Raw genomic sequence first — 24,190 nt, forward strand, 5'->3', positions numbered from 1 at the left:
GTTACATGGGACCTGGTTGATTCATTTCTCAAAGCCTAAAACACAGTTGACAAAGTGTCTACGATGGATTAACGGTTATGGAAGACCGTGCGTACAACTAAATGTGAACAATGTCAACAAACTTCTCTGAGTTCGATTGAATTATTATCAGTGCTTTATACATTGCATGAGAACAACTTTCACTTTGTTAGTGTATCACTGCCCTGCTGAAAGAAGTGTGTAATGTTTTATGCCGAAGAGTCGGGTTAGTGATATGTAAATGCACAATATCATGCAAAAGAAATGTCTATTTGCCTATTTGTATCACATCAGACAGTTAAGATAGAGCACTGGGTTTGTTTATGACCCAAGTCACACTTTTTCATTTGGTGACTACGGTACTGATTGAGTTAATCACGATTGTTTAAATGCACTTGTAGAAAATTAAACCTAACTCACTTCTAAAGACTACAATGTTTCTCCTGATCTTTCCAAGTAAAAAGTACTCAACCTGCTTTACATGCGCAGTACGATTTTACGATTTCATCCTGTTGGATTTCAATATGAAGGTTGTGAGTTTTTTGCATCGATGGCCAACATTTCGCTGTAACTCCGACATTGCGTCCTGCTCCATCCAAAATCTTAATTCCGTGTACATATCCTTCCGTGAAATAGTTGAGACCACTCTGTAGAACAGAGGACAAGTTGTTGGACAAGTGTGACACATTTGGCAAAAAACATAACGCAATATTATCTGGAATACGTGATAGAGAATCGACTTCAAACTGGTTCTGTTCAGTCGCCATTTTGGAAGCTTGTGGGACATGGCAATTGTAGCTAAGGGGGTGGAGCTTAAGATCCCAGTCGGAAAGGTCCATTGAGATCCCTCCAGCTACTTGTTGCTCGTCCCTGTGCCTTGCTGTTGCATACCTTTTTTTTTTTTTTTAAATCGTGGTACACAATATGTATTTCCCTGTTTTTGTAAATAAAAAATTTGTGGAAATGTCCCTGTACTCCGTCGTTACCTTACTTGCTTCCCCACATTTCAGTCCTACACTACCGTTGCAATCCGACAGAGCCAAAAAAAAAAAAAAAAAAAAAGACTCAGCCCTCCAATAAAATGAAATTTTACTTTACCAAGATTTTAAAGCATTTTCCACATCTAGGCAACCAACTTTATATTTTTAATTTTTTACCCCCCTTAATGGACTAATTATTTTAAAATTGAATTGCAGTACAGCTCGTTACAAAACCAAAAACAGAAGTGTCAACATTGTGTAAATCTACTACGTTAACATTTATCTGTTCACCTTCTTTCTTCTGTCCGAATCTTGGACTATGAATGAATGCAAATAATTAGTTGTATAATTTCCTCAATTAATACAAACTACACAACTGACAAAAAGTTGGGGATATTCTGTTTTTGGGTGATATTTCATCTTGAACCTAAAATACTCCTTAACATTTCCAGATGAACTCAGTTTGACCTTCTCCAAAATGTGGAACTGTTAAATGTTTCAGTGCTCTTTTGCATGACTTGCTGTTCTTTAACAAGCCACTGAGTGGCCAACTTCACAATTGGCGCTTTGATCCAAGAATTGAACAAAACATTTCTTGATTCGATTATAGTTGGACTTTCAACATTCCTTTTCACGAATGTGTTTACGTTTTAATATCAGAAGCCCAAGACGCCACCTAACAAATGCTCACAATACTGTTGTACTGGTTAGGCATCACCTCTGTCTCATGATGTCTAAAACGTAAACAGCATGATAAAGAGGAAAGTTTAAATTCCAGTTCGAACCATACCAGGAAATTTACTGAATAATTCATGAGCATCAAACAGCTATTGTTGATTTCTTTTTTAGCTCCTTCTCAGTACAAAAAATAATAAACATTGGGCTTCTTTGTGAGTAGTGTCGAACACCAGGATGTGGAGGATCCGAAAGGATCCTGCCTGTTCTGGACCGAGTTCGCGTAGCGTGCAAGTCCTCAATCGTGGGTAGAGTGGTGCCGACAATCTGTTCAGCGGTTTTGATTGTCCGTTGCAGTCTGAATTTGTTCTTTTTTGTGGAGGCCCCAAACAAACAAATTTGATGGACATGGCAGCACTTCGAAGCTGAGGTATGATTGGGGACCGGGATGAACCTCCACCGCGGGGTGGTTCTCTGGCGCTCCTTGAGCGATACTGTGACTGGCGTCCAGTCTATGCTCCTCCTCCTTTTTTCATTGAGAGTAGCCAGATGAGGTATCCCCCAGAGGCCTCCCCTGATGAAATGTTCCAGACATGTCCCCCTGGTATTGACACAGGACATGAGAGACTATGTTGACCAGCTGGCCTGGAAATGCCTCAGGGTCCAACAAAATATTTATTTAGGTCATTAATAGGGTCAATAATGAAGTTATTGGGGATCCTATAGGACTACAAAGAATGCATATTAGTTCATCTGTCTAGCCACACCAATGTATTTACTGTATCAAACAGAATAGTCATGCCATCTTGTAAGCTTTGAATTCATTTAAAAGAGCTCGCAATTCCAACTAAGTGAATACATTTGCAAAGTGAAACGTAATAATCATTAATTAGATATTGTGACGCTTTTGTTTGTTGGTGCCCCGTGGATCCCCCCCCCCCCTCAAAGTAAAATATGTTCCTGGCAATAATTTGAAATTGGTGGCACAATCAGCCTGAGGGAGTCATGAGAAAGAAAACAAACTAGCAACCTTCATAGTGGGTGAACCATTTATTAGTTTTTCAGTAAAAAAAAAAAGCAGTCCCTTTGTTCATTTTTGTGTTACATTGCATTCACTGCAGATGAAGCCAACGTTCATAGAATAAAAATATTCTTGATGCAAGTCTTGTGGGTTAATACTGCCCCCTCTATGTTGGGTATTGCTGGCTGTGGCATTTTGCTCCCGTCAGTGCTTCATCTGGAGGTGAGCTCTGAGAAATGTTTCTCCAAGACACATTTTAATCGCACAATCAAAATTTAAGTAAAATACTTTTTTTTTTTTTTTTTTTGGGTGTGTGCTTCTGGCCCATTCAATGGACACATCCACGGTGTGGGCCAGCTGAATGGTGGGCTCTGGTTTTACATCATTTGGTGTCCTTCTTTCCGATATCTATATATATAAAGACATTTAATTGTGTGCAACCGATTTACATGTTTGAATTAAGTAAATTCAAATGCCTTTTTTTTTCATTTAAATTTGGCAGGGTGTTACCCCATCAAAAAAGGGGTCCAAAATTGACTTTCTTTCTCATCCCTGGCCAAGCTGCTGCCTCTACATTCAAATGTCAATTTTTTTTTTTTTTTTTAATTAAGCTTCGCTCCGCATCCCGTGCATGCCGGGCCTCTCTCCCCTCTCCGGGGCCTTGAACGTGACCTCACCCTCCACCTTTCCCCTTCTGCTTAGGATGTGCTGAGACAAAAAGACCACAAGCACAACAAAGAGGACGCAGCACACGATGATCGCCACCAGGCCACCCGCTGTCACCGCCGACGGCTGGCGGGTCGGGGCCACCCCGTGCGTCGTGGACACCGTGTGGCCGTTCGGAGTTGTCGTGACATCCCCGCCAGATCCCTCGACCTCTTCCTCTTCATCCTCGTTTTTCTCGCAAAACACCTCGTTGACCAGCGTGAAACCTTTCTGGCAGGAGCAGACGTAGCTGCCGTAAGTGTTCGTGCAGCCATGGTCGCAGTAACTGTGGGCGCATTCATCAATGTCCATGCAGGCGGTGTGGGGGTCCCTCTCCTCGGCGATGTAGCCTTCCGGACAGTAGCACTGGAACTTGTCGTTTGGGTCGCATTCCGCCGTGCACTCCTTCTTGCCGCAATGCAGCTCACACTTGTTGGGGTCGTCCGGGTCCACTCTGTAGCCGTCGTAGCAGGAGCACTTGTAACTGCCGGGCGTGTTGTCGCACATGTGCTCGCAGGGCGCCGACGCGCACTCGTTGTGGTCCACGCACAGTCCAGCCTTCATCTTAAATCCGAGCCGGCACTCGCACTTGAAGCCGCCCACTGTGTTGACGCAGCGGAAGTTCTCTCCGGGACACTGGCGCTTGTCCGAGCAGTCATTGAAGTCCACGCAGGACCTCCCGTCGGGGCCCACTTTGAAGCCTTGGTCGCACGCGCAGGAGTGTACGCCGTCGTCGCCCTCTAAACACGCGTACTCGCATCCCATAGACGCGCACGGGTCGCCCGGAGTCACCTCGCACGTGACTTGGTTGACGGGGTTGACAGAAGAGCCGGGCGGGCAGGAGCACGACGGGTCGTGGTCGGTATCCACGGCGCATTTGTGCTCGCAGCCTCCTTCGAGGATCTCGCAGCTCCACGGAGCCGGCAGCCACCTTTCGAAGCACACGTACTTGCGCGCGCTCCGCGTCGTCGTGGCGATGCTCCCCGGCGGCAGGGAGCGCAGATCCTCGCCACCGAACCCCAACGGGGTGCTGTACACCACGGCTTCCTCCGGGCTCAAGACTTGGTTCATGCTTGGGCACGCGTACTTTAAGTGGTACTGGCACAGGAAGCCGGCGACCCGCGCGTCGCACGACTCCTGCGCCCAACGGAGCTCGTCCTCAACCGACAAAGCGACGCAGCGCGGAGAGGAGCAGCTGCCGTCGAAATCCGGAGTCCAGTTGTCAAAATCACTCTCGGCGTCTTTAGTCGCCCACTCGTAGCCTCTAAGACGAGATGTTGCGTTCGGGCAGTCGGTTAAGCGGTGCAAACCGATCCAGAACCGACCAGAAAAGTTGCCCAAAAGTGTAGCGAGTGCATCGTGTGCAACATACGAGCGCACGGTGGTCAAAACGCCACTTCGCCCTTTGCAATGATTCTGCGCACTTGCAAAATCAGCCGAGTGGCGGAAGACGGCGAAACACTGGCTCCCGATGCAGTGGCCACCGTCCGGGTCCGCGTCCGGGTTCGGTTCAGCGAGGCTCCCAACTACGACAGCCAGCACCGCAACGAGCAACCCCGTGGCATCCTTCATATTCCAACAGGGGTTTGCCTTCAAGTGCTCGAGCGTTCCTGCAGCCCAGACGCGTGTTTGCTGTTAAAAATGCTTGGCTCGCATTTATAATCTCCAGGCTGCATGCTGGCGGCCGAACAGAGGAAGGAAGTGGCTCTCAAGCAGCCTTGTACGGAGCTCACTGGTCCTCCAAGCAAACTTTCTCTTTTACGACGCCATCAGAAAGGAGCACTGCTGCAAATTGCCCACTCTGGCTTCACGAACGGGGTCGCGCAAGCCGACCCACGCCTCTTTGTCACACTGGCCCCTCCCACTAAGTGGACTCGGTCCAGTATGCAGTGGCGGTTCTAGAACAATTTCACTCAGGGGACGGGGTGGGCTTTTGTCAGAGGGGCAGAGTTTACAAAATTCAGTGATGACCGACCGTACGATTATTTACAATGTGGTAAAATGACATAATTTCTCCCTATTTTTCCCAAAAATGTTAGAAAATAATACGTCAGTTTAACAAATTTTAATCAGGTGTACCTGATGTACATCTTTGAAGTAAGTACATTCAAAGGCTGGCATCACCAAAGATAAATTTCAAACCAGGCATATGCACACGTAGACCTCAGGTGGTGCTTCAGCAGCTTTTTGTTAGCACTGGATTAAAATAAAAGTCCTCCTTTTTCTGCAACCCATTCAATGACTTAATTCATTTATATATATAATTTTTAAGTGGGGAAAATACTACGTAATCAATTCCACCCAAACTGTTTCAATATCTGACATCCATTTATCTGAGTCCTTGGGAGAATTATATCCATGAGCTGTTACTCCATATGACATTAATACTTTGTAATCCCCCCCCCCCAACTTTATGGGCGGGGAAGCCTTCTAAAATAGTTGACTTTATTTGGGGCTTGATCAGCGGTACTTGAAATGGTTGCAGTCGTGTGTTCACTTAATTTTAACATGAATTTGAATGTAAATGCTATTCTGAACACTGCCCCACAAACATGGAAAGAAAGGGTGTGCCCTTGTGCAGCTCAGTGATCACTGTTGTTTATTTTTGCGTCCTCTTTTTACAATATTGTATTCCCCCAATGAATTGTACTGGTTATAGGTTCACCAATAGAGGGAATTTATTTTTACATGTCAGCAGAACCTGCCATTTGAATAGGGGTGTGTAGACTTTTTAATGTCGACTGCTGCATCCCTTCACCTCCTATGTTAATTGTGGGAATTTTGACTATGTTGATAAAAAAAAATAGATTATACTGTTATAACAGTTCCTGCCTGAGAACAACTTACTCACTCTGTATGATTTTTGTCATGTTTCCCAAGCAACTAAATAATATCTGAAATGCTTCTACTGATGAACAGAATAATCATAATATTACTCTTAGTATCATCATTAACTATGTTATTTACAAGTCCAATGAGTGATTATCAGGATTAGCATTAACACACTTATTCTGAACAAGTACACAAAAGTAATCGTATTGTTAAGACAATAATACAATCCAATTCCAATTTCAGCTATCAATTTATCAGTATTGTGGTTGTAGAGTGCAGTGCGGTTCCGAAATGTACTGCATCATGATAGTAACCTCAATGTGACCGTCTTTTTTTTTTTCTTTTCTGGAAACTCACATGCATTTAAAGCAAATTCAGTGTTCTTTTATTACATGTTTTTTTCAGCAGTGGGACATTACAGTAATTCAACGTTTAATATAAAAAAAAGGCACAGAGGTGTTATACAGTTGCACTATTGTAACTTAGGGCACATAATGAGAAGGTGCCTTTTTTTTAATAGCTGTGATTTTGTAGCTCACATAGCAGCACAGTTTTACATTCAAGGTCTTTTTTTTCTACAGTAATGTTGAGATTAAATGCATATTTTGTCCTGGAATACATACATGAAATAGTCATGAATTTATAAAACAAACTATCCACAAATCAGCTGCAACATTACGTATCCTTGCACAATCAAATGACATCCAAGCTAGCTTGTGTACATTGTTCAAAATTGTTCTTCTTTTACTGACTTGAATTATTATTGCAATTATAATTACTTACCAGTGCTGTTCAGTATTATTTTTACACTGACATCAGCATTAAACACATTCACACGCCATTAATAACATTATATACTGACCCCAAATGTATTTCAGATGAATATTTTTAGTGATAGGGTGCTGAAATTGTAATTGAGAGAAGTCACGATAATACACGAGTTCAGGATAAAAATAAAATAAAATCAGGATAAATCAACCAGTGTCTGGCTTCCAAACCATAGAAAGTGTAAGTATGTCCGAAACATCACTATTTTTTTTTTTAAATTTTGAGGAAACTCCACTGTCATTGCCTTAAGGAGGAATACATTTTGTTTGTTAGGAGGAGTTAAAACTCATTTCGATGGTCTTAATTGTGGTGCTGATCCAAGTCAAGGTACACTTCCAGTGTTGAAAATGAGATTTCTTGACCTGTTCTTTAATTTCTCAATGCAACCCAAATATTATCCAATGAAATGCATACATTTTCAGTTTGAGTTGGACAGCGACTAATCTTGTGGCAATTATAGGAAGTCTTGGTGGAGACCTGAACTTTTTTTTTTAAGTAGCTTGATTTTAGACCAGTTGTCCCAGGTTTTTTTTTTTTTTTTTATAACCTGGTGTGATTGTAAGGTCAGAAGAGTTTTAGGGGTCGCCCCTGCCCCCAAACGGGCTAGATTTGTGACAGAAATTAAAGGACATACGTGAGACACTTTCTCAACATTGGAAGGCAATTGAACCCTCAAAAGAGTACAATATATTCAGGAATATAATAAACTTGCTTTCTAAATAAAACAGTGTTTGAGGTGTATGTGCACCACGATTGCTTCGTTACATTCCAGCATCTTCTATTTAGGTTTTGCTTCAGGCTGATCTGTGTTGTGGTTAAAGTCTTTGAGAATCGCATTTCGACTGTCTGTCAAAAGATAACCGCTTGTACGTCTCTGTGGTAACCTGCTGCAGGTAGAAAGGATCCATATCGGACGCTTTGAGTGAGGGAAACTCCAGACTCCCACAACGCTTAGCCATGTTCCTGACCACAAAGTAGAGCACCACCATGCAAAGCAACAAGAAGACGCCGATGCCGAGTGCGCTGCCCGCTTTTACGTACGACGGCAAGGCGGCTGGACGTGACTCGGCCGGCGTGGGGTACGCCGGGGTCCATTTGTCGTCCTCTGGGTGCACGCACATGTAGCCGTCAAACAACTCGTAGCCATCGTTGCAAGAACACACGTAACTCCCGAAGAGGTTTTTGCAGATGTGTTGGCACTGCAGCCGGATGTCGCACTCGTCGATGTCGGTGCAAAAGGCGGTTTTGTTGCGGATGTCTTTGACGTAGCCTTCGGGACAGAAGCACGCATGCATGTTCCTCTCCTCCCCTTCGGGATTCGGGATGCAGTTCGCGAGGCAATCCTTCTGGTCGCAAAACATCTCGCATTTGGTGGGGTCAATGGGGGACACTCGGAAGCCCTCATTACATGCACACGCATACGTGCCGTTGGATTTCACGCAACGCATGTGCTCGCATTTATCGCAGATGCTCACATCCACGCACACCTCCTCCTCCTTCTCGAAGCCATCTTTGCACCTGCACTCGAACCCGCCGCGGGTGTTCACGCACTCCTCGTCCGCTCCCACGCAAACACCCGGACGCTCGCACTCGTCCACGTCCTCGCAGCTCTTCCAGTCGGGGGCCAGCGCGTAGCCAGCGTGGCACTTACACGCGTGGGAGCCTCCGACGGTGGCGCACAGGTGCGCGCACCCGCCACACGTGTCCCGGCTGCAGGTGAAGAGGTTGACGTGGAGGCGTTCGTCCTGCGGACACGCGCACGAACCGGTCGTTTTGTTGCAGGCGTGCTGGCAGCCGCCTCCCATCACCTCGCAGTTCCACGGCGCTCTGAGCCAAGTGGACTGGAAACACAAGAACTTGGCGTCCGGGTGGAGGGCTTCTGCCCCCCACGCGACTGCGACTGTTCCACGAGGGAAGAGACGCGAGGTGTTGAGCGCGAAGCCCATGGGCGCCGTGTAGCCCACCTGGGCAGCTCCCACTAAGGAAACGCCGCTGCAAGGTTCCGCGTTGGGATATTGGCAAATGTAGCCGCTGAGATGAGCGCTGCACGGCGACGTTTGGATCGTCACGTTGCCTCCCTGCCCCACGGAGCACGAAGGGCAGTTTTGGCCTTGTGCCACAGAAGGGCCGAACCAAAAAGTCCCGCTGAGGCCGCTAAGCAAGTGCCTCTGCGCTTCCACGTCGAGGTGGCGCAACAAATCTCCGTCGGAGTCTCGGCAGCTTTTCCGCGCTCCTTGGAAGTCTTTGGGTTCCACAAGAAGCGCATAGCACAGATTTTCGGTACAAAGTCCGCTCAGGGAGAGCGCACCTCCCTGCAGCCCGCAAAGGAGAAGCGCACGCAGCAGGAAGGCAACCATGTCGATCCTTGAGGAGAAAAGGAGGACGAGGACTGGCTGCACGGGAGACTGGAAGCTCCACATTTTCGCGTCCATTTATGAAAGCATTCTGACTCCCGAGTTGGAGCGGCACAGGAAGGAAGCTCAGTTCTGGTGGGTCCGCTTGCTCAAGCCTTCCCCCCGCAGCTCTCTTCTGAAGCCTTATCACTGCCACATTAACACACGCGCACGCATACTTTCTCCATGAGTGATTTTGGTATAACGGGTGGAGAGCTCGTCTTGTCACATCTCCCAAAGGTGGCAAAAATACTCGCACAAAGTACTCCTGTACTTAAGAAAAAAAAAGAGGGTGTGTGTGTGTTTTGTACTGACTCTGGTAGGCATTACAGCGTCCAGATTGCCAATATTTCAACAAGACGTTCTCTTGTATTTTGTTTACCACGGAACTGGCAGTCACTTCCGTTCATATCAGTTCTGTCAAATAATTGCCATGCGAATGTACCTTTTTTCATCGCCAAAGCTGGAAAGCCGCCATGTCAGGGTGTGGCGTCACAGGCGGAACCGGAGACCACATTTGCTGCAACTGGGGAGGACAATGGAATGTACTGAACTATATTATGAAGTGGCAACATTTATTTATATCCTATATCTCAAGCAATATCTTCCGACCTTCAAAGTTACAACTTTTAAGAAAAAAAATTGGACAGTTTGCTTGAGTTTCTCAACACTGCTTTGTTTGGTACCTCATAACATAACTGTTGCCAACTCACATCAGCGAAGCAGCATCCCAGAATAATTTCAAATGGCTCGTTGTATATTTTTGACTATTGCTAATTTATTACACCGTTCTTAATTAAAATGGTACAAATAATGCTCCAGGTGACCGTCACCATCAAAGTACGCAACGATCACGTGAGGCAAACACTGGGCAAAAGCACACTATTGCAAAAATTTCTGGTCTTCCTGAAATCTTTTTCAAAGGTTGTAGTGCCATGACTGATTCACTCAATAAAATAATGAGAAGACAAAACCTGTTGATATAATCAGATATTAATCTGCATGCACTTCTTTTTCTACAAGGAAGCATTACAGCAATCCCCTAAAAACATACAAACAAAACAAATTCCTTTTGGGCGACGCTGGTTGAAATGGAAATGTGTTGGTGTTCCTCTGCTGACACCATTTTTGGCTAAAATGTGGGCAGTCCAACAATATCGGGCTGAAAATCAAATCTATAATCGGAAAACAAGCCTGCTTTGAGAAGATTTTTTTTCTGCATTTTTTTCTTTTCTTTTTTTCTTTTCTTTTTCTTATTTTCAATCCAGAATTGCCAATGTTCACAGCATTAGAGAGGTCTTTTGAGTATAAAAGTAATGCTGGTAAAGTTATAGCCACTTTGATAACTTCACCCAATGAAATAGTCTCTTTTACTAACTCAGTGCTTGTATTGAGGGGAAAAAAATAGTAATCATGTTTCATGTCACAAGTTGTTTCAGTTAAGAACTAACTAGCATGATTTTTTATTATTATTATCAAATTCTGTGTTGTTAAATACTTATTTCTTTTAGTATACAATACAGTTGCTGAGGTACATTTTGCTGCTACAACTGCATTTATCCTATTTGTAACATTTAACATCAGAGGTTATCAGATGTAAGGAGGCAATGAATGTATTTTTTTTTTGTAGTACCCTTGACAGGATAAGGACATTTTCCTTTAAAATTACATTATAAAAATGAAAGACTTTAAACTGAAAATTTCCAATGTATGAACTAAATATAATGCACACAGTCATATATAACTATCATACACAGAAAATATTTGTACTTACTAAAATAAGAATGAAAAATGTCTCATAATAAACATAATCATAAAAATGGGGATATTGTCACCTTAAAGTCGGTTCAGAAAACTGGTCTATATGTGGAGTGTGTTATAAAAGGTGCATGTTATGGATACCTGACTTTGTAATTGCATTTACATACTGTAAATAGTTGGGACTCTCACGTGCCTACCTACAAATAGGAAATCAATATTTTGTTAGCCGATTTTTTGCTAAGCTTGGGGGGAAAAGCCATCGCTTTCAAGCCATGACTTGACTGTATTGCTTGAAAAAGTTATTCAAAGACTAAAGGTAGAGTGGGGAGTGGGGTGACACCTTCAATCTCTGCATAAATTGATCATAAAATATACTCTGAATTCCATCTAGTTAATGATAAAAAGTTTCGGTATTCTTGTGATTTAGATGAACATCACAGCACATTTTATGAGCCGCAACAACAAAATTCCCTCAAACCCCGAAAGGAAAAACTGCTTGAAGAATGTGATCAAACATTAAATTTACGGTAAGCATTGTGGACTCACATCCTTGGGTCATAATAATAGCCGAGGAAGTAAGTATTATATTTTCTGTCGGGGGTGTAAATCTGTCACCACTGTCATTCAACCTTTTTAGGTGTCTCGTGCCATCTCGATACAGCCAAAGAAGGAAGAGTGTCGCCTTCCTCAAAGGGCTGGACCTGGAAGAGGAAGTAACCTAAGCAGAACCAACTCACATCCTCCATCTCAAAGGTTATAGGAAGACAATGCGATGAGAACCAAACTTTAGGAATAGGAACCAGTTTTATGTGGTCATTCGCTATTGATGTGACTTGAAGTCAATGGGAGGAGTGAAGGAATGTAATGACCCCCCCCCCCCACACACACACATGTGACTAATAATGAGTGCCAATGATGAAAATTGACACATCATGAAACACCCAGATTTGGAATGTGAGCGTGATTCCGTCCATTTATGAGAAATATCCATACGCACCCTCTTGACTAAAGGGACTCAAGCCCTATTTTAATACATCCCTCATAAGAGCACGGGTAGGTGTGGTGGGATGCAATTGGGTGGAGGGGATGTGAGCAAGCTGTGCAGGGAAGAGATTTCTTTGTTCACTCAGTGCAAAATAACCACTTCAATGTTTTTATTTAAATTGACTGCTAGATAGCGGCTAGCTCGGTGGACATATGGGTTTGCGTAATCTCAACTGGAACCCAGCCTGGCGACACAAACCTAGGCTGCTTGGTCTTGGTAAATATTTTGACTGATATCTATTGTTTATGCCCACACTGAGATAATCCAGTTCCAGGCGTGTCTGGAGATACCTTCGCCCACACCGAAAAAGTGGTTTTAAAGTGATTCAGTGTCCTTTTGAGAAGGTTTTGCGTTAGCCGTTACGGTATTGGTTCACTAGTCTGACTTTGGTGCGAGGCAGCCTAGGTTCAATTATCACTAAGGTATGTTTTAACGTGAGTGGGAAAGATTGTCTGCATCACAGCGCTGATTAAGTAGATTAAACAGAAAAGAGAACAGGTTTCATTAGAAAATGGTGAACTGTATCTGGATTATTTCAGTGGCAAGGGACATAAAAGAAAAATATTCGCTGTACTTCTAGTGAAGTATTAACTAACTAGTTGAGATTTATTGAAATCTGTGGACAAGTTTGTATCAATAATGAAACAAAGTCACAGTTATTATGTGACAGTTCTTTTTAAAATGAAGTTAGAATTTGGTGTCATCCCAGTCCTGCAACTTTTCAAGGTCAGAAAAGGAAATACATTGCAATTTAAAAATTTAAAACAGCTGCTAGAAGTAAAAGGTCTCGAACATTCTTTGGTCCAAATGATTACTTCTAAGAGCCAACAGTATGAAGAGATGAAAAAAAAATGTGGAAGAAATTGACAGTTTTTTTTTTTTTTTTTTTTTACCCACTGAACACAAATATCTCCCACCCCCGAATTGACTTCACCAAACATTTGCATGTGCCTAGAGAGAGCACCACAGAAGCATTATTTGCCTTGAAGATGCTATTGGAAAAGTACAGAGAAGGTCAGAAGGAACTACATTGTGTCTTTGTGGATCTAGAGAAAGCCTATGACAGAGTACCAAGGGAGAAACTGTGGTACTGCGTGCGTAAATCTGGTGTGGCGGAGAAATATGTTAGAATAGTAATAGACGATAGCAGAACAATGGAGAGGTCTGCCGAAGGTGTGACAGAAGAATTTAAACCCCAAGTGACATGCCTATAAACATTCTAAAATAGATTTTGTAATGAAAAATACATATAATTATTCACTTCAATGTCTATACAAAAAAATAAATATGAGCGGAGAGCGTGTCATCCATGTGCAAAGTTGCAGAAGTCTCACTTGGCATTGAAATGGTAGCCATATTGCCTGCTACGTCATCAGCAGATGTCACACTGGGACATTCACCATTGAAAACATGTAGTGGCACCTGCTATGGGAGAGGAACCACAGAGATTTTCCGATTTTTCTGACGCCCCTTCTGACACAGAACCTCTTTTCGAAGAAGAGAACATCTCACAATTGAGTGAGGTGACCGGGGCAATATTACCCATTTCGAGCCATATTTAGATGATATGCGGATCACTTCCAACTAACAACAGACTCCCCGACAGTTTGTATGACAATGTGTAGCTGGCGCCATGACAAACCACCAATTAACCACCTCGGCGCCATGATCGGGGGACGTGGCACGCCGAAACCGTGATCGGCGGACGCGGCACCAACGCACACATCGACACATTTAGTACCCTGACTTATGTACATTACAGTACATTACATCTTTTGTTACGTTCCGAGAGGATTACGCCCCCCCACCTCCCGACTATTATTTTTTTAGTAGCTCTATATCTACCTACCTGTCATTTGGAACCTACAAAGCTCTCGTTAGCGTGTGCGCGGTTAATCAGGAGCTAACACTGATAATAGTTTTAGCTAATGCTAATATGTGCTAATGCTTTTCCATCTTTCATTCTTCCTTTACGAGACACACTGTATTTGAGCAATTTGAGTTTGTGTTAAAAGTTATTGGAATACTTTCAGTGGAAAATTTAACATTACATACCATGAAATGTACAAAAGTACATGTTTTAACTGCACACGGTAATTTTTCCATTTCTCCATCTTGCCTTTGAACAACAATGAAATGACTATGGCTGGAATGCAAGAGTGCACATCTTATATTCCCCCCAAAAATATTTCAAATGGGGAAAAGCTCCCATACCACATGTGTATTTGATCACCAACCGGGATTGTTCATGTGGATATTTACAAGCTACTATACATCTAATGTAACACGAATTGCATTATATATGAATTGTATGGATATTCCGCTTTATGGTTTCCTCATCTGTCAATGTGGATAAACAAGGAGAAAGTAATGATCCTGTCAGTGTCTGTGTCTGTAAATTTACTGATAAGCTTTACCTTTTCATTTTCTTGTGCAGTCACTATTTTTACGTTTCATGGAATGATTTGATTTCCCTTCTCGTAGTCGTATGTGGCTATAAAGGATTTTGAATTGTTTGTGTATGAATTTTGCAAATAAACTTCCCTTGGCTTATTGTCCATGGTTTTTACAGCATATCTCAAAACTAATATTTTGGACTTTAAAAAAAAAAAAACATTTGTCTGCTCATTTCACTGCGGAGGTTGACCTATGAGCTCAAGTTAATGTAGACCGTGATTTGAATCATGTGTGAGTCAATGGGAACCAGGCCCCCACGAACTGAACTTATAAAGACAGTAAATTAATCAACTTGTGGGGGTTCATTTTTTTTGTTTGGAATTTGTTGTTTTATTGCCTGTGCTGCAATTTCTCATGCAGAAATAGCCATCATATAAATGAGAAAAATCCTTGAGCATCTTCAATCAGCTCGTGATTGATAGGATTTGATTTATTCCCATTTTACGTGGTTAAGGTCAGTTCTAGTGGACTCCCTCCAACAATAACAAATCTGTGCTCATCTGACGCGACTGGCATGAATGCAATGTTTCCTTAACCTTCAACTCACAGTTCCACCGTCATGGTTCCTTTGGCAACTCGCAAGCATAGATTGCAACGTGCGTTCGAGATGTGGACAGGAGAGGAAATGGAAGGCGTTGTCCATTCATGTCCTGAATGAGGATCAAAGTGTTCACACACATGTGCACACATACATAACACACACCTAGAGGAAAATTGGAAAAATAGACAACCCACACATATTGTGTGTTGGCATGTACAGTATACATTTGGCACATGACCGGCTCCCAATCACAATTTAACCCGTCATGAGTTTAAAGTGTGTATTGTAATGTGGCTTTAAGAACAGTTGTTTTGTCCCAAAAACATTGAAGTAATGAAGGACAACATAGTGAAGTGTTCTGCTTGTTTAACCTGAAGCCTTGTCATATCACTCAGGAGTCCTGAAGGGCTACTTCCTGCCATTGAGTGCCGAATATCTACCTTTCTCTGCCTCTGCGCCTCAGAACAGGACACAATTTCAACTGGGAATATTTATCTGAGGGTCTCACATGGTGAAAGTAAATATCCTCACTCCAAGTAAGCCAGGGCTCATCAAAAGGTGGAGGAGAAAAGAAATAAATTCCGTCCAGAGTTTTGAAACCAAAACACCCTTGGGAATTCACATTTTGGGACAAATCCCAGTATTTTGGTGACGAAAGATGAGAATTTCATCAATATGTTTCAAACTGATTTTGTTTGAAAAAACATGTTTGGCTTTTAGGGATGCTGACTGGCTGCAACATTAGGATCACACTCGAGTGAGATTCAACACAAAAACAGAATAAAAGAAAAATCTAGTTTTCCAAATATAGTAATGCTCAATTGTTGGTCAGCTTTCTTTTATAGTTTAGTAATTTGAGAGGGCGGCACAGTGGATCAGCTGTAAAGTGTTGGCCTCACAGTTCTAAGGTTCAGGGTTCAATCCCGTGCCTGCGTGGGTCTTCTTCGGGCACTCCGGTTTCCTCCCACATCCCAGAACATGAAACATTAAAGGTCAAGTGTCATCCCTATAACATATATATATATATATATATACATATATATATATATATATATATATATATATATATATAAAACATTATTCACGTCTATACGAAAAAATAAATATGAGCAGAGAGCGCGTCATCCATGTGCAAAGTTGCAGAAATGTCATTTGACGACATCCAAGTGGTCGCCATATTGGCTGCATCCCCTGTCCGTGACGTCACCCCGGACATTCGCCATTGAAAACACGCTGTGGACCCGAGAACATCACACAACCGAGTGAAGTTACCGGGGCAATATTACCCTATTATTTCGGACCATATTCAGATGATATACTGCCTCCCCATCCGATCTACTTCTGCGGCAGAGGTGAGCCATCGCGGCTCGTTGCTGCCAGCCGGTGTGGCTCATTTGTGGAGCAGAGGTGGCTTATCACGGAGCCGAGCCGGGCTGCTTTAGGGCGTTGTTCATAGCTGCTGCCGTCCGCGAAGAACAACACCATCGAGCCGGGGGCTTTAACGGCGTTGTCGTTGCACGCGGCTGAGTGCGGCATTGTCGGCTGCGTTCTTAAGAGCCGCCACCGTTCGCAAGCTCAACCCAGGACCGGCGGACGCGGTGTCTCAGCCGGTGTGGCTCATTTGTGGTGCCGAGGTGGCTTATCATGGAGCTGAGCTGGGCTGCTTTAGGGAGTTGTTCATAGCTGCCACCGTCCGGGATTAACAACACCGTCGAGCTGGGGCGCTTTACGGCGTTGTGATCGCACACGGCTGAGTGAGGCATTGTCGGCAGCATTCTTCCTTTACTGGCGAGGTGACCCAGCAGCCTTCGGCGGCGACCCCGACGCCCTCCGACGCCCACATCTACATGTTTAGCACGCCTGTCATACGTACGCAGATCTTTTGTTACGTTATGAGAGACCGATTACGTTGTCCGCACTTAACAATTTTTTTTTTGTAGCTGTATACACACCTCCCTGTCATTTGGAACCCACAAAGCTCTCGTCCTCTGCACCCCTGCAATCCATTTTTCACGATGAACCGGGTCTCTTGCAAACTTATGAAGGGTAAATCCATCGTCCCGAGTCTTCAAGCTATGTCCACTAATGCAATGAGCCGGCATTTTGACTAACACGAAAAAACAACGAGCTACCTTCCCAGAGGAAAAACTAACAGAAACAAATGATTCCACTTGAGGGCGGCCCTGCCGTGCACGTCACTTCCTGCTTCTTCTCGAAAACAAACCCCTCGAGAGGATTTTCATGCCGGAAGTTACAAAAAGTTGTATACGTCAAAATCATGTTTTGTGGTGAAAAATCGCATGGGTCCATGTCGACTGCCGTTTTTACATTAATAACATACTAAAAATCATGCATTTCATGACGGTGGCCCTTTAAGTGGACACTCTAAATTGCCCCTAGGTGATATTGTGAGTGTGCTGTTTGTCTGTATGTGCCCTGCGATTGGCTGGCAACTAGTTCAGGGTGTACCCCGCCTCCCGTCCATTGACTGCTGGGATAGGCTCCAGTATTCCCGTGACCCTTGAGAGGATAAGCGGCTAAGAAAATGGATGGATGGATAGTTTGACAGTTCACAGTCACGTTAAATTGCACTGCATCATACTAAAATTTGCTTTTCATATATTGATTCAATGTTGTTCAATATTGTGTTTACCAAAGTTTTAAAACCACTTCTCAGTGTAGTTATACAAAAAGCTACAACCGCCACAGAAATGAGTATTATTATATTTGCATTGGCACAACTGTTGAACAGCAAATAGCCTTGGTTCAAAATTTTACATTTGATGACAAATAGGTTTTTGTATGTACATTACAGGTAGGTGGAATAACAACATTTGGGCTTCCAATGAGGGATATGTGGAGGAATATACTCCACCCAAAACACTAGGAATTCATTGTGAGGGAGAAAAATGATCTTTATATATCCGAACCTGTAAATGAGTTTAAACTATTGGCTCAGCCAGAACATATTACAAAGAGTCTGGACTCCGTTAGACGTGATGACCCAAGATTGATTCTTTCACCTCATTATCTCATTTTGGAAAAAAGCTCATGTTGTTCAATGCTAAATCACTTAAGTTTTCATACACAGCAACAGTGATGAATTTGGATTTGTTTTCTCGCAAGTGCTGCATCGTAACACAGCATATCCACTAACACTTACTTAATCCTAATGAAATGTTCAGAAAATATGTTTTGGCCATATTTTGTTTTCTGATTTCTTTTAACAGAATAGTGAAGAGCTAATAAAGTGCTGTACATTATTTCCCAGTCAATGATTATTTTGATGAGCTGAAAGGTTCATGTCGTTTCCAGTATGATCAAAGCTACTAAAGAAAAAAAAAAAAAAAAAAAAAAAAATATATATATATATATATATATATAATATATATATATATATATATATAGAGAGAGAGAGAGAGAGAGAGAGAGAGAGCGAGAAATATTTATAATAAAATATAGGTAATTTAGCACAATGGCTAATGTTGCACTTTGTAACACACAAAACCAACCCTGAGGATCCTCTGCTGGAATTCTACAGATGCTCTCACCTAATTGTAGGAATCTGCTGGATTGAAGTTTCCCCGTCTCCCTTAAAACCAGTTTATTCAGTCTGTGTGTTTTGGCTCTGGGGGTCGAGCGATTATGTTTTCCTCTTGTCTCTCTGGAGCCTCCTTAGACAGGAAATAAGAGCGAGATGTTACGGTTTATTGTCTGTTTTTATTCATCGGTGGGTAAACAGTGGAGAGGTGTGCAGACATAAGGAATACAATGCTTGGTTTATTGGCACATTCCACCCTTCAATCTTTTTCCTGCTGTTGAGTTTTGCATCAGAAAGGAGCAAAGTAAGCAAGTAATGTGCAATGTCTCAATTATTTGTCCTAAAAAAAACACATTACTAATTAAAAAACAAAGTTAGTACAGCTGCAGGGATTGTTTGAAGAAACATTTCAGATTCTTAAACATGATGCCGATGTGGTAAATAAACCACCACAGCCTGCCACTGACATGGCAATGGACAAATGCTAGAAACAAGCACTTGGACACCATCAGTCTTTCAATCTGGATGTGTACTGTATGCTCAAGGGTGGAACAAAACGATACAAAATAGCTAATTAGGAAGTGACCTAAATGCCGGGAATGCAATTGAGGAGCAACTGATTACGCGGAATATTTGTATTATTTCTGCATCCAAAATAAAACCCGAGCTTGTTCATAGAGGTATGATTGTGTGTGTGTGATCCATCATCTCGATTACTGTACACATAAGTGCACTAATTATGCACTTGCAGATTTTTTGCCAATCTAATATGCTAGAAAAAAATATCACTTATTTATTAAGTTGTTGTCGATTAAAACAAATGCATTACTGGGCACCATCCATGTCCATCAAAGTCTACCGTGGTCGCATGATGCTGCCATCGTACAAAAAGCCTTTAACCTCACAATGGTAAACATCTAAATTACTCCATTTTCCAAATCCCTTTTTTTATAGGTCAATGTTGTAATCAATCCAATAAAGAGCTGATTAAACTTTTTTTGAAGTGTATATAGTTGCAGATGAATTTGCAGACACTTATCTTGCTTCTCCATTGACATATTACAGCGATCGACTCTTAACAAAACAAGCCTACTCAAATGTATCGAACGTGATTTTATATATATTTCACTTATTATTGTCTTAAACAAAACATCCACATTTACAATATACCCGACAATTTTGCTTTAGATCACATTCCTAGTTCAATCAGGAAGTTCTCAGAAAACAAGCCTAAAATTTACACTGATTCTATTTTGGTCAGAATTTCTTCTGCAGACATTATTTTTAAATCCTCAAATATGGAATAAGTTCCCAACAATGTTCATAACATTAGAGAGGTGCTTTTAGACATATTCTTCTGAATTGTTGTTTTGGTCAGACAGCAAGTTTTTATATGTATTAAAATTTTGAGCCAAGTCTGCAGGTATTCACATACTCCATTGTTGTAGTTCAACCACTTTCACGAAGCAGGACAGTAGTTTTAATGTTTTTCTTTAACATTGATACTGAAAGATTTATTTCAAAGACCACCCATTTTATTGTGCTAGCTGTACCATAAAATCAGCTTCCCTTCAATGCTTTGCAAAGCCCAGAAACGGGAATTTTTCCTTTTCACTTTCCAGTCCCGCCCGCAGATCTACGGCCAACTGACAGATGACTCCATGGACAGGAACAATGCCTTTTTTTGTTCTTTCTCCTTTTGTGGTAAACAAAATTCATCTCTCAAGGACAATATCTTGGCATGCTGACAAGAACCTTGCAACTTCCAATGACCCCAGAAGCAACAAAGCCCCTGGACCCTCATAAGATGGTTGTAAATGCCAAGCTCCAACTCCATCGTCTGATTGTTTCAAGTTTCCGGGTTTCACTTTTTCCATAACATGCAACCATGTGAGCGCTTTTATTTTCATACACGCACACACGCACACGCACACGCACGCACACGCACGCACACACACACACCACACACACACACACCACACACACACACACACACACAGAGAAATGACTATTTTCACCAAAATAAAAATATTTGCTTCATAGTGGTAGTCGAACAGACAAACAATACGTTCATGACAAGTGTAAGTAAACTATTCAAACAATCATTTAACTTTTTCATTTCATAATTCTGCTTGCATTGTTTCCCATTCTTCTTATACTGTATGTATAACATTTGAATTATTAGGATTTTAACATGATAGCTAGAGAGACAGATGATGTAAATATATTAAACTCAGTCACTCAGTGAAATAAGAAAAACTGCACTCAAGAAAAAAAAAAGTTGTTCCATTCGGCTGGGAAAAAGATGTATTCCCCATCTGATCCACTCCTCCTCTCTGAAATTACCAATTTAAGTGTTCCCAGAATATAGACCTAGATGGAGGATTTGTAGCTCTGTGATAATATAATTCATTTTGGGCCATTTCACATCAATTCAAATAAAACAAAATACAGTGAATTATTTCAGGAAACATTCAAACAGACATATTTCACATCGTGTTTTTAAATAATTCCTTCAGTCATGGCTCACCAATTGATATTTTATCAACGTTATTTGCAATTTTCCCGCATGGCAAGAAATCTTTCTTACCCCCGACTGCAGTTCAGCACTACTTTGAGAAGCTTTCTGACTCCACTGTATTGTAAGAATTTACATTCTGACATAACTTGTTTCTGAATTTGATCAATATTGATAAATACACAAGTCAATTTCATTTTGAAAATTTTTTGACTGGTTTTGTGATTCTGATTGTTGCAAAACACCAAGGGGATCTGTGCCGTTAAGTGCCAGGATGCGGCAGCCATTTTGCATTCAGTCTGGAGCAGACAGCTCAACAGATATTATTTCTGAGCTATGTATGACTTTAGGAGTGTTGGAACTATTGGATGGCTTTACAATTAAAATGAATGCGTAAACAGTTCTGAAGTCCTGGGTTCAATCCCGGACGTGCCTGTGTGGAGTTTGCATGTTCTCCCTGTGCCTGCATGGGTTTTCTCCCGGCACTTCGGTTTCCTCCCACATCCCAAAAACATGCAACATTAATTGGACACTCTCAACTGCCCCTCGGTGTGATTGTGAGTGTGGCTGTTTGTCTTGATGTGCCCTGTGATTGGCTGGCAACCAGTTCAGGGTGTACCCCGCCTCCTGCTCATTGACAGATGGGATAAGCTCCGGCACTCGCGCGACCCTTGTGAGGATAAGCGGGTGGATGGATGGATGGATGTGTAAAGATGAGTGAGTCATACCAGGGCAGCACTGACTGCTGGAGAAAAATTCCTTGTCTGTTCAACACACTTGGCCATTAAAGCTGATTCTGATTCTGAAAGTGTTTCATTTGTAGTTAAAAAAAAAAAAAAAGTCAAGTAACTAGGTGATTTGAGTTAAGTCATACTGGAATGTCCAATGGCATTTATTGGATTCCATTTATTTATTTATCTCGGCTCTGGCTCTCGTGTTCAAAGTATGCACGAGTGGGGTTTTTGCCCAGTACGATATTTAGATTTATGTCTGCTTCCTAAAATACTCATTGGAGGAGTGATCGATCCCTTAGTAAAGTAAAGTAAGTCTATCGTGACTGTATTGCGTTGAAATTTCAGCATTACAAAGTAAGATTGGTTCCCTACGTGTTCCCATATTGTCATGTGGAAAAAAAAGATTGTTAGTTATAAAAACCTTAAGCAGGTGGAAAATTCTTTTTGTTCCTACAACTTCCCTTATGGGCACATATTACACTTCTTTTCATGAATTAATCCTTTAGATGAATCACTGGAAGAGAATAATATTGGCAATCCTGTTTAACAAGGATTTCAAAGGAAGGGACATTTATACATTTATTACGGAGAGAGGGGGGCGTTTCCTGGTGGAAAGCATCCCTGGTTGTAGGGTCACGTAAGATTGTTTATCAAAAGCCCTTTTTTTCAATAGGACCAAAGAAAGATCAGAAAGCTAAGAGTATGATTTACACATTACAGACCCTTTCCAAAAAAGTTGAATATCAAGGAAACATTTATCTATTTCCATGCGGCATTGCCTGGGAGTTATGGAAGTCCAGCTCTTGATGCTTGCTGTCAGTTTCTCTTTGTTTTTGGTGTCTAGTGCCTTTTTCTCTTGATAGTACCCTCATGGATTATTAATTGGGTTTTGATCTGGTGAGTTGGCTGGTCAGTCAAGCGAGCAGTGTGATGGCATGGGGCCTAAACTAGGTTTTAGTGAGTCTGGTGGTTTGGGCAGGGGCCAGGTCCTGCTGGAAGATGAAATCTGCATCTTTATACAGATCCTCAGCAGAAGGAATTATGAAGTCCTCTAAAACATTTTAGTAGACTGTCGCCATGACCTGCACTGGACTTTGGCAGCTTGGCTTCTATTCTTAACCTGTCTCCCTCCAAAGCCTTGGAACTTGACTCCCAAATGAAAGGCACACGTTACTTTTATCAGAAAAAGAGAACCTCGGACCAACATTCTAGTCCTTCTTGTCCTTGGGCCAGTTGAGACGTTTTCAATGTTGATGCAAGCTCAGAAGTGGCTTGACCCGAGGAACCCAACAGCTTAGGCCCATCTCCGGGATGCGTCTGAATGGGGTGGTTTTTGACACTGAGACTCCCGCCTCATTGCACTCTTTCTGGATCTCTGCTAGATTCTTGAATCTTTTCTGTTTGATCATCTGCTGAAGCTCACAGTCATCTCTTTTGGAGATGCATCTTCTCTTACCACAATTTTGTCTTTCCACAAGACTTTTTGTTGATATGGTGTTTGGACACAGCACTCTGTGAACATATATATACGTGTGTGTGTATGTGTGTTACTTTCTCCACCCCCTAATACCATCTAATTTATATAACAATCATGTGGAAACAAGCGTATCAATTGTTATCAAAAGGTAACTGGTCAGGATTTGCAAAAAGGAAATCAATTTATGATGATACACTTTTTAACTAGCCTTCGGCCATTAAATTTTGGTCTTGATTCCAAAACCACATGCTATAAAATTAGTTATGTTCAGTATCCCTGTCACATATTTCTGGGCATATCTTCAATAAAAGTGCATTCACTTTGTTTTAAATAACAGACTAGACGTACATATGCATCCCAATAAAAAAATGATTATCATAGAAAATGTATTTGCTTTAATTGTTTAATTAAGTAATGAATATACGTGTAAAACAGTCTATTTTTCCAATAAAATAGTGATTGATTCAATTGTGAGGATAAGCGGGTAAGAAAACGGATTGATGGATTTTCATGACTTACATGTTGCTGCTCTCCGTGCTCTCGCTTTGTTGTTTACAAAACCCACGCATTGTGAAAAAGCAGGCTACAATCACTACAGAACTTGCCAGTCCTACGAAGCCTTGAGCTTTTAGCAGATTTTTCAGTGCCAACTTTGAAACAAAAA

General features: G+C 42.1%; 3 protein-coding genes across 4 annotated transcripts in view; all 3 read right to left on the reverse strand.

Annotated features, from left to right (window-relative positions):
* The window catches only part of LOC133496165 (toll-like receptor 5), a 43,382-nt gene extending 31,769 nt beyond the window's left edge, over positions 1-11,613 (reverse strand). Inside the window, exon 1 of one of the 2 annotated variants that reach the window (XM_061811370.1) lies at positions 9,898-11,605. In XM_061811370.1, coding sequence (XP_061667354.1) covers positions 9,898-9,907 — 10 coding nt within the window. In that variant the 5' untranslated portion in view covers positions 9,908-11,605. Of the gene's footprint in view, positions 1-9,897 lie in introns of both variants that reach the window. The other variant, XM_061811373.1, reaches the window with a different exon arrangement.
* On the reverse strand, positions 2,688-5,201 carry thbd (thrombomodulin). The gene has a single exon (XM_061811374.1). It carries the CDS (start codon positions 4,969-4,971, stop codon positions 3,301-3,303), a length of 1,671 nt encoding a protein of 556 aa, XP_061667358.1. The 5' UTR covers positions 4,972-5,201; the 3' UTR covers positions 2,688-3,300.
* LOC133496167 (thrombomodulin-like) lies at positions 6,615-9,491 on the reverse strand. The gene has a single exon (XM_061811375.1). It carries the CDS (start codon positions 9,489-9,491, stop codon positions 7,875-7,877), a length of 1,617 nt encoding a protein of 538 aa, XP_061667359.1. The 3' UTR covers positions 6,615-7,874.
* Positions 11,614-24,190: the final 12,577 nt, after the last annotated feature.

This window comes from Syngnathoides biaculeatus, chromosome 23 (genome assembly GCF_019802595.1).
Source record: "Syngnathoides biaculeatus isolate LvHL_M chromosome 23, ASM1980259v1, whole genome shotgun sequence".
Classification (NCBI taxonomy): Eukaryota; Metazoa; Chordata; class Actinopteri; order Syngnathiformes; family Syngnathidae; genus Syngnathoides; species Syngnathoides biaculeatus.

What these genes read in the sequence shown, in the direction of transcription:
- thbd (XM_061811374.1), bottom strand. Translation starts at nt 4,971, where the DNA reads ATGAAGGATGCCACGGGGTTGCTCGTTGCGGTGCTGGCTGTCGTAGTT.
- LOC133496167 (XM_061811375.1), bottom strand. Translation starts at nt 9,491, where the DNA reads ATGGACGCGAAAATGTGGAGCTTCCAGTCTCCCGTGCAGCCAGTCCTC.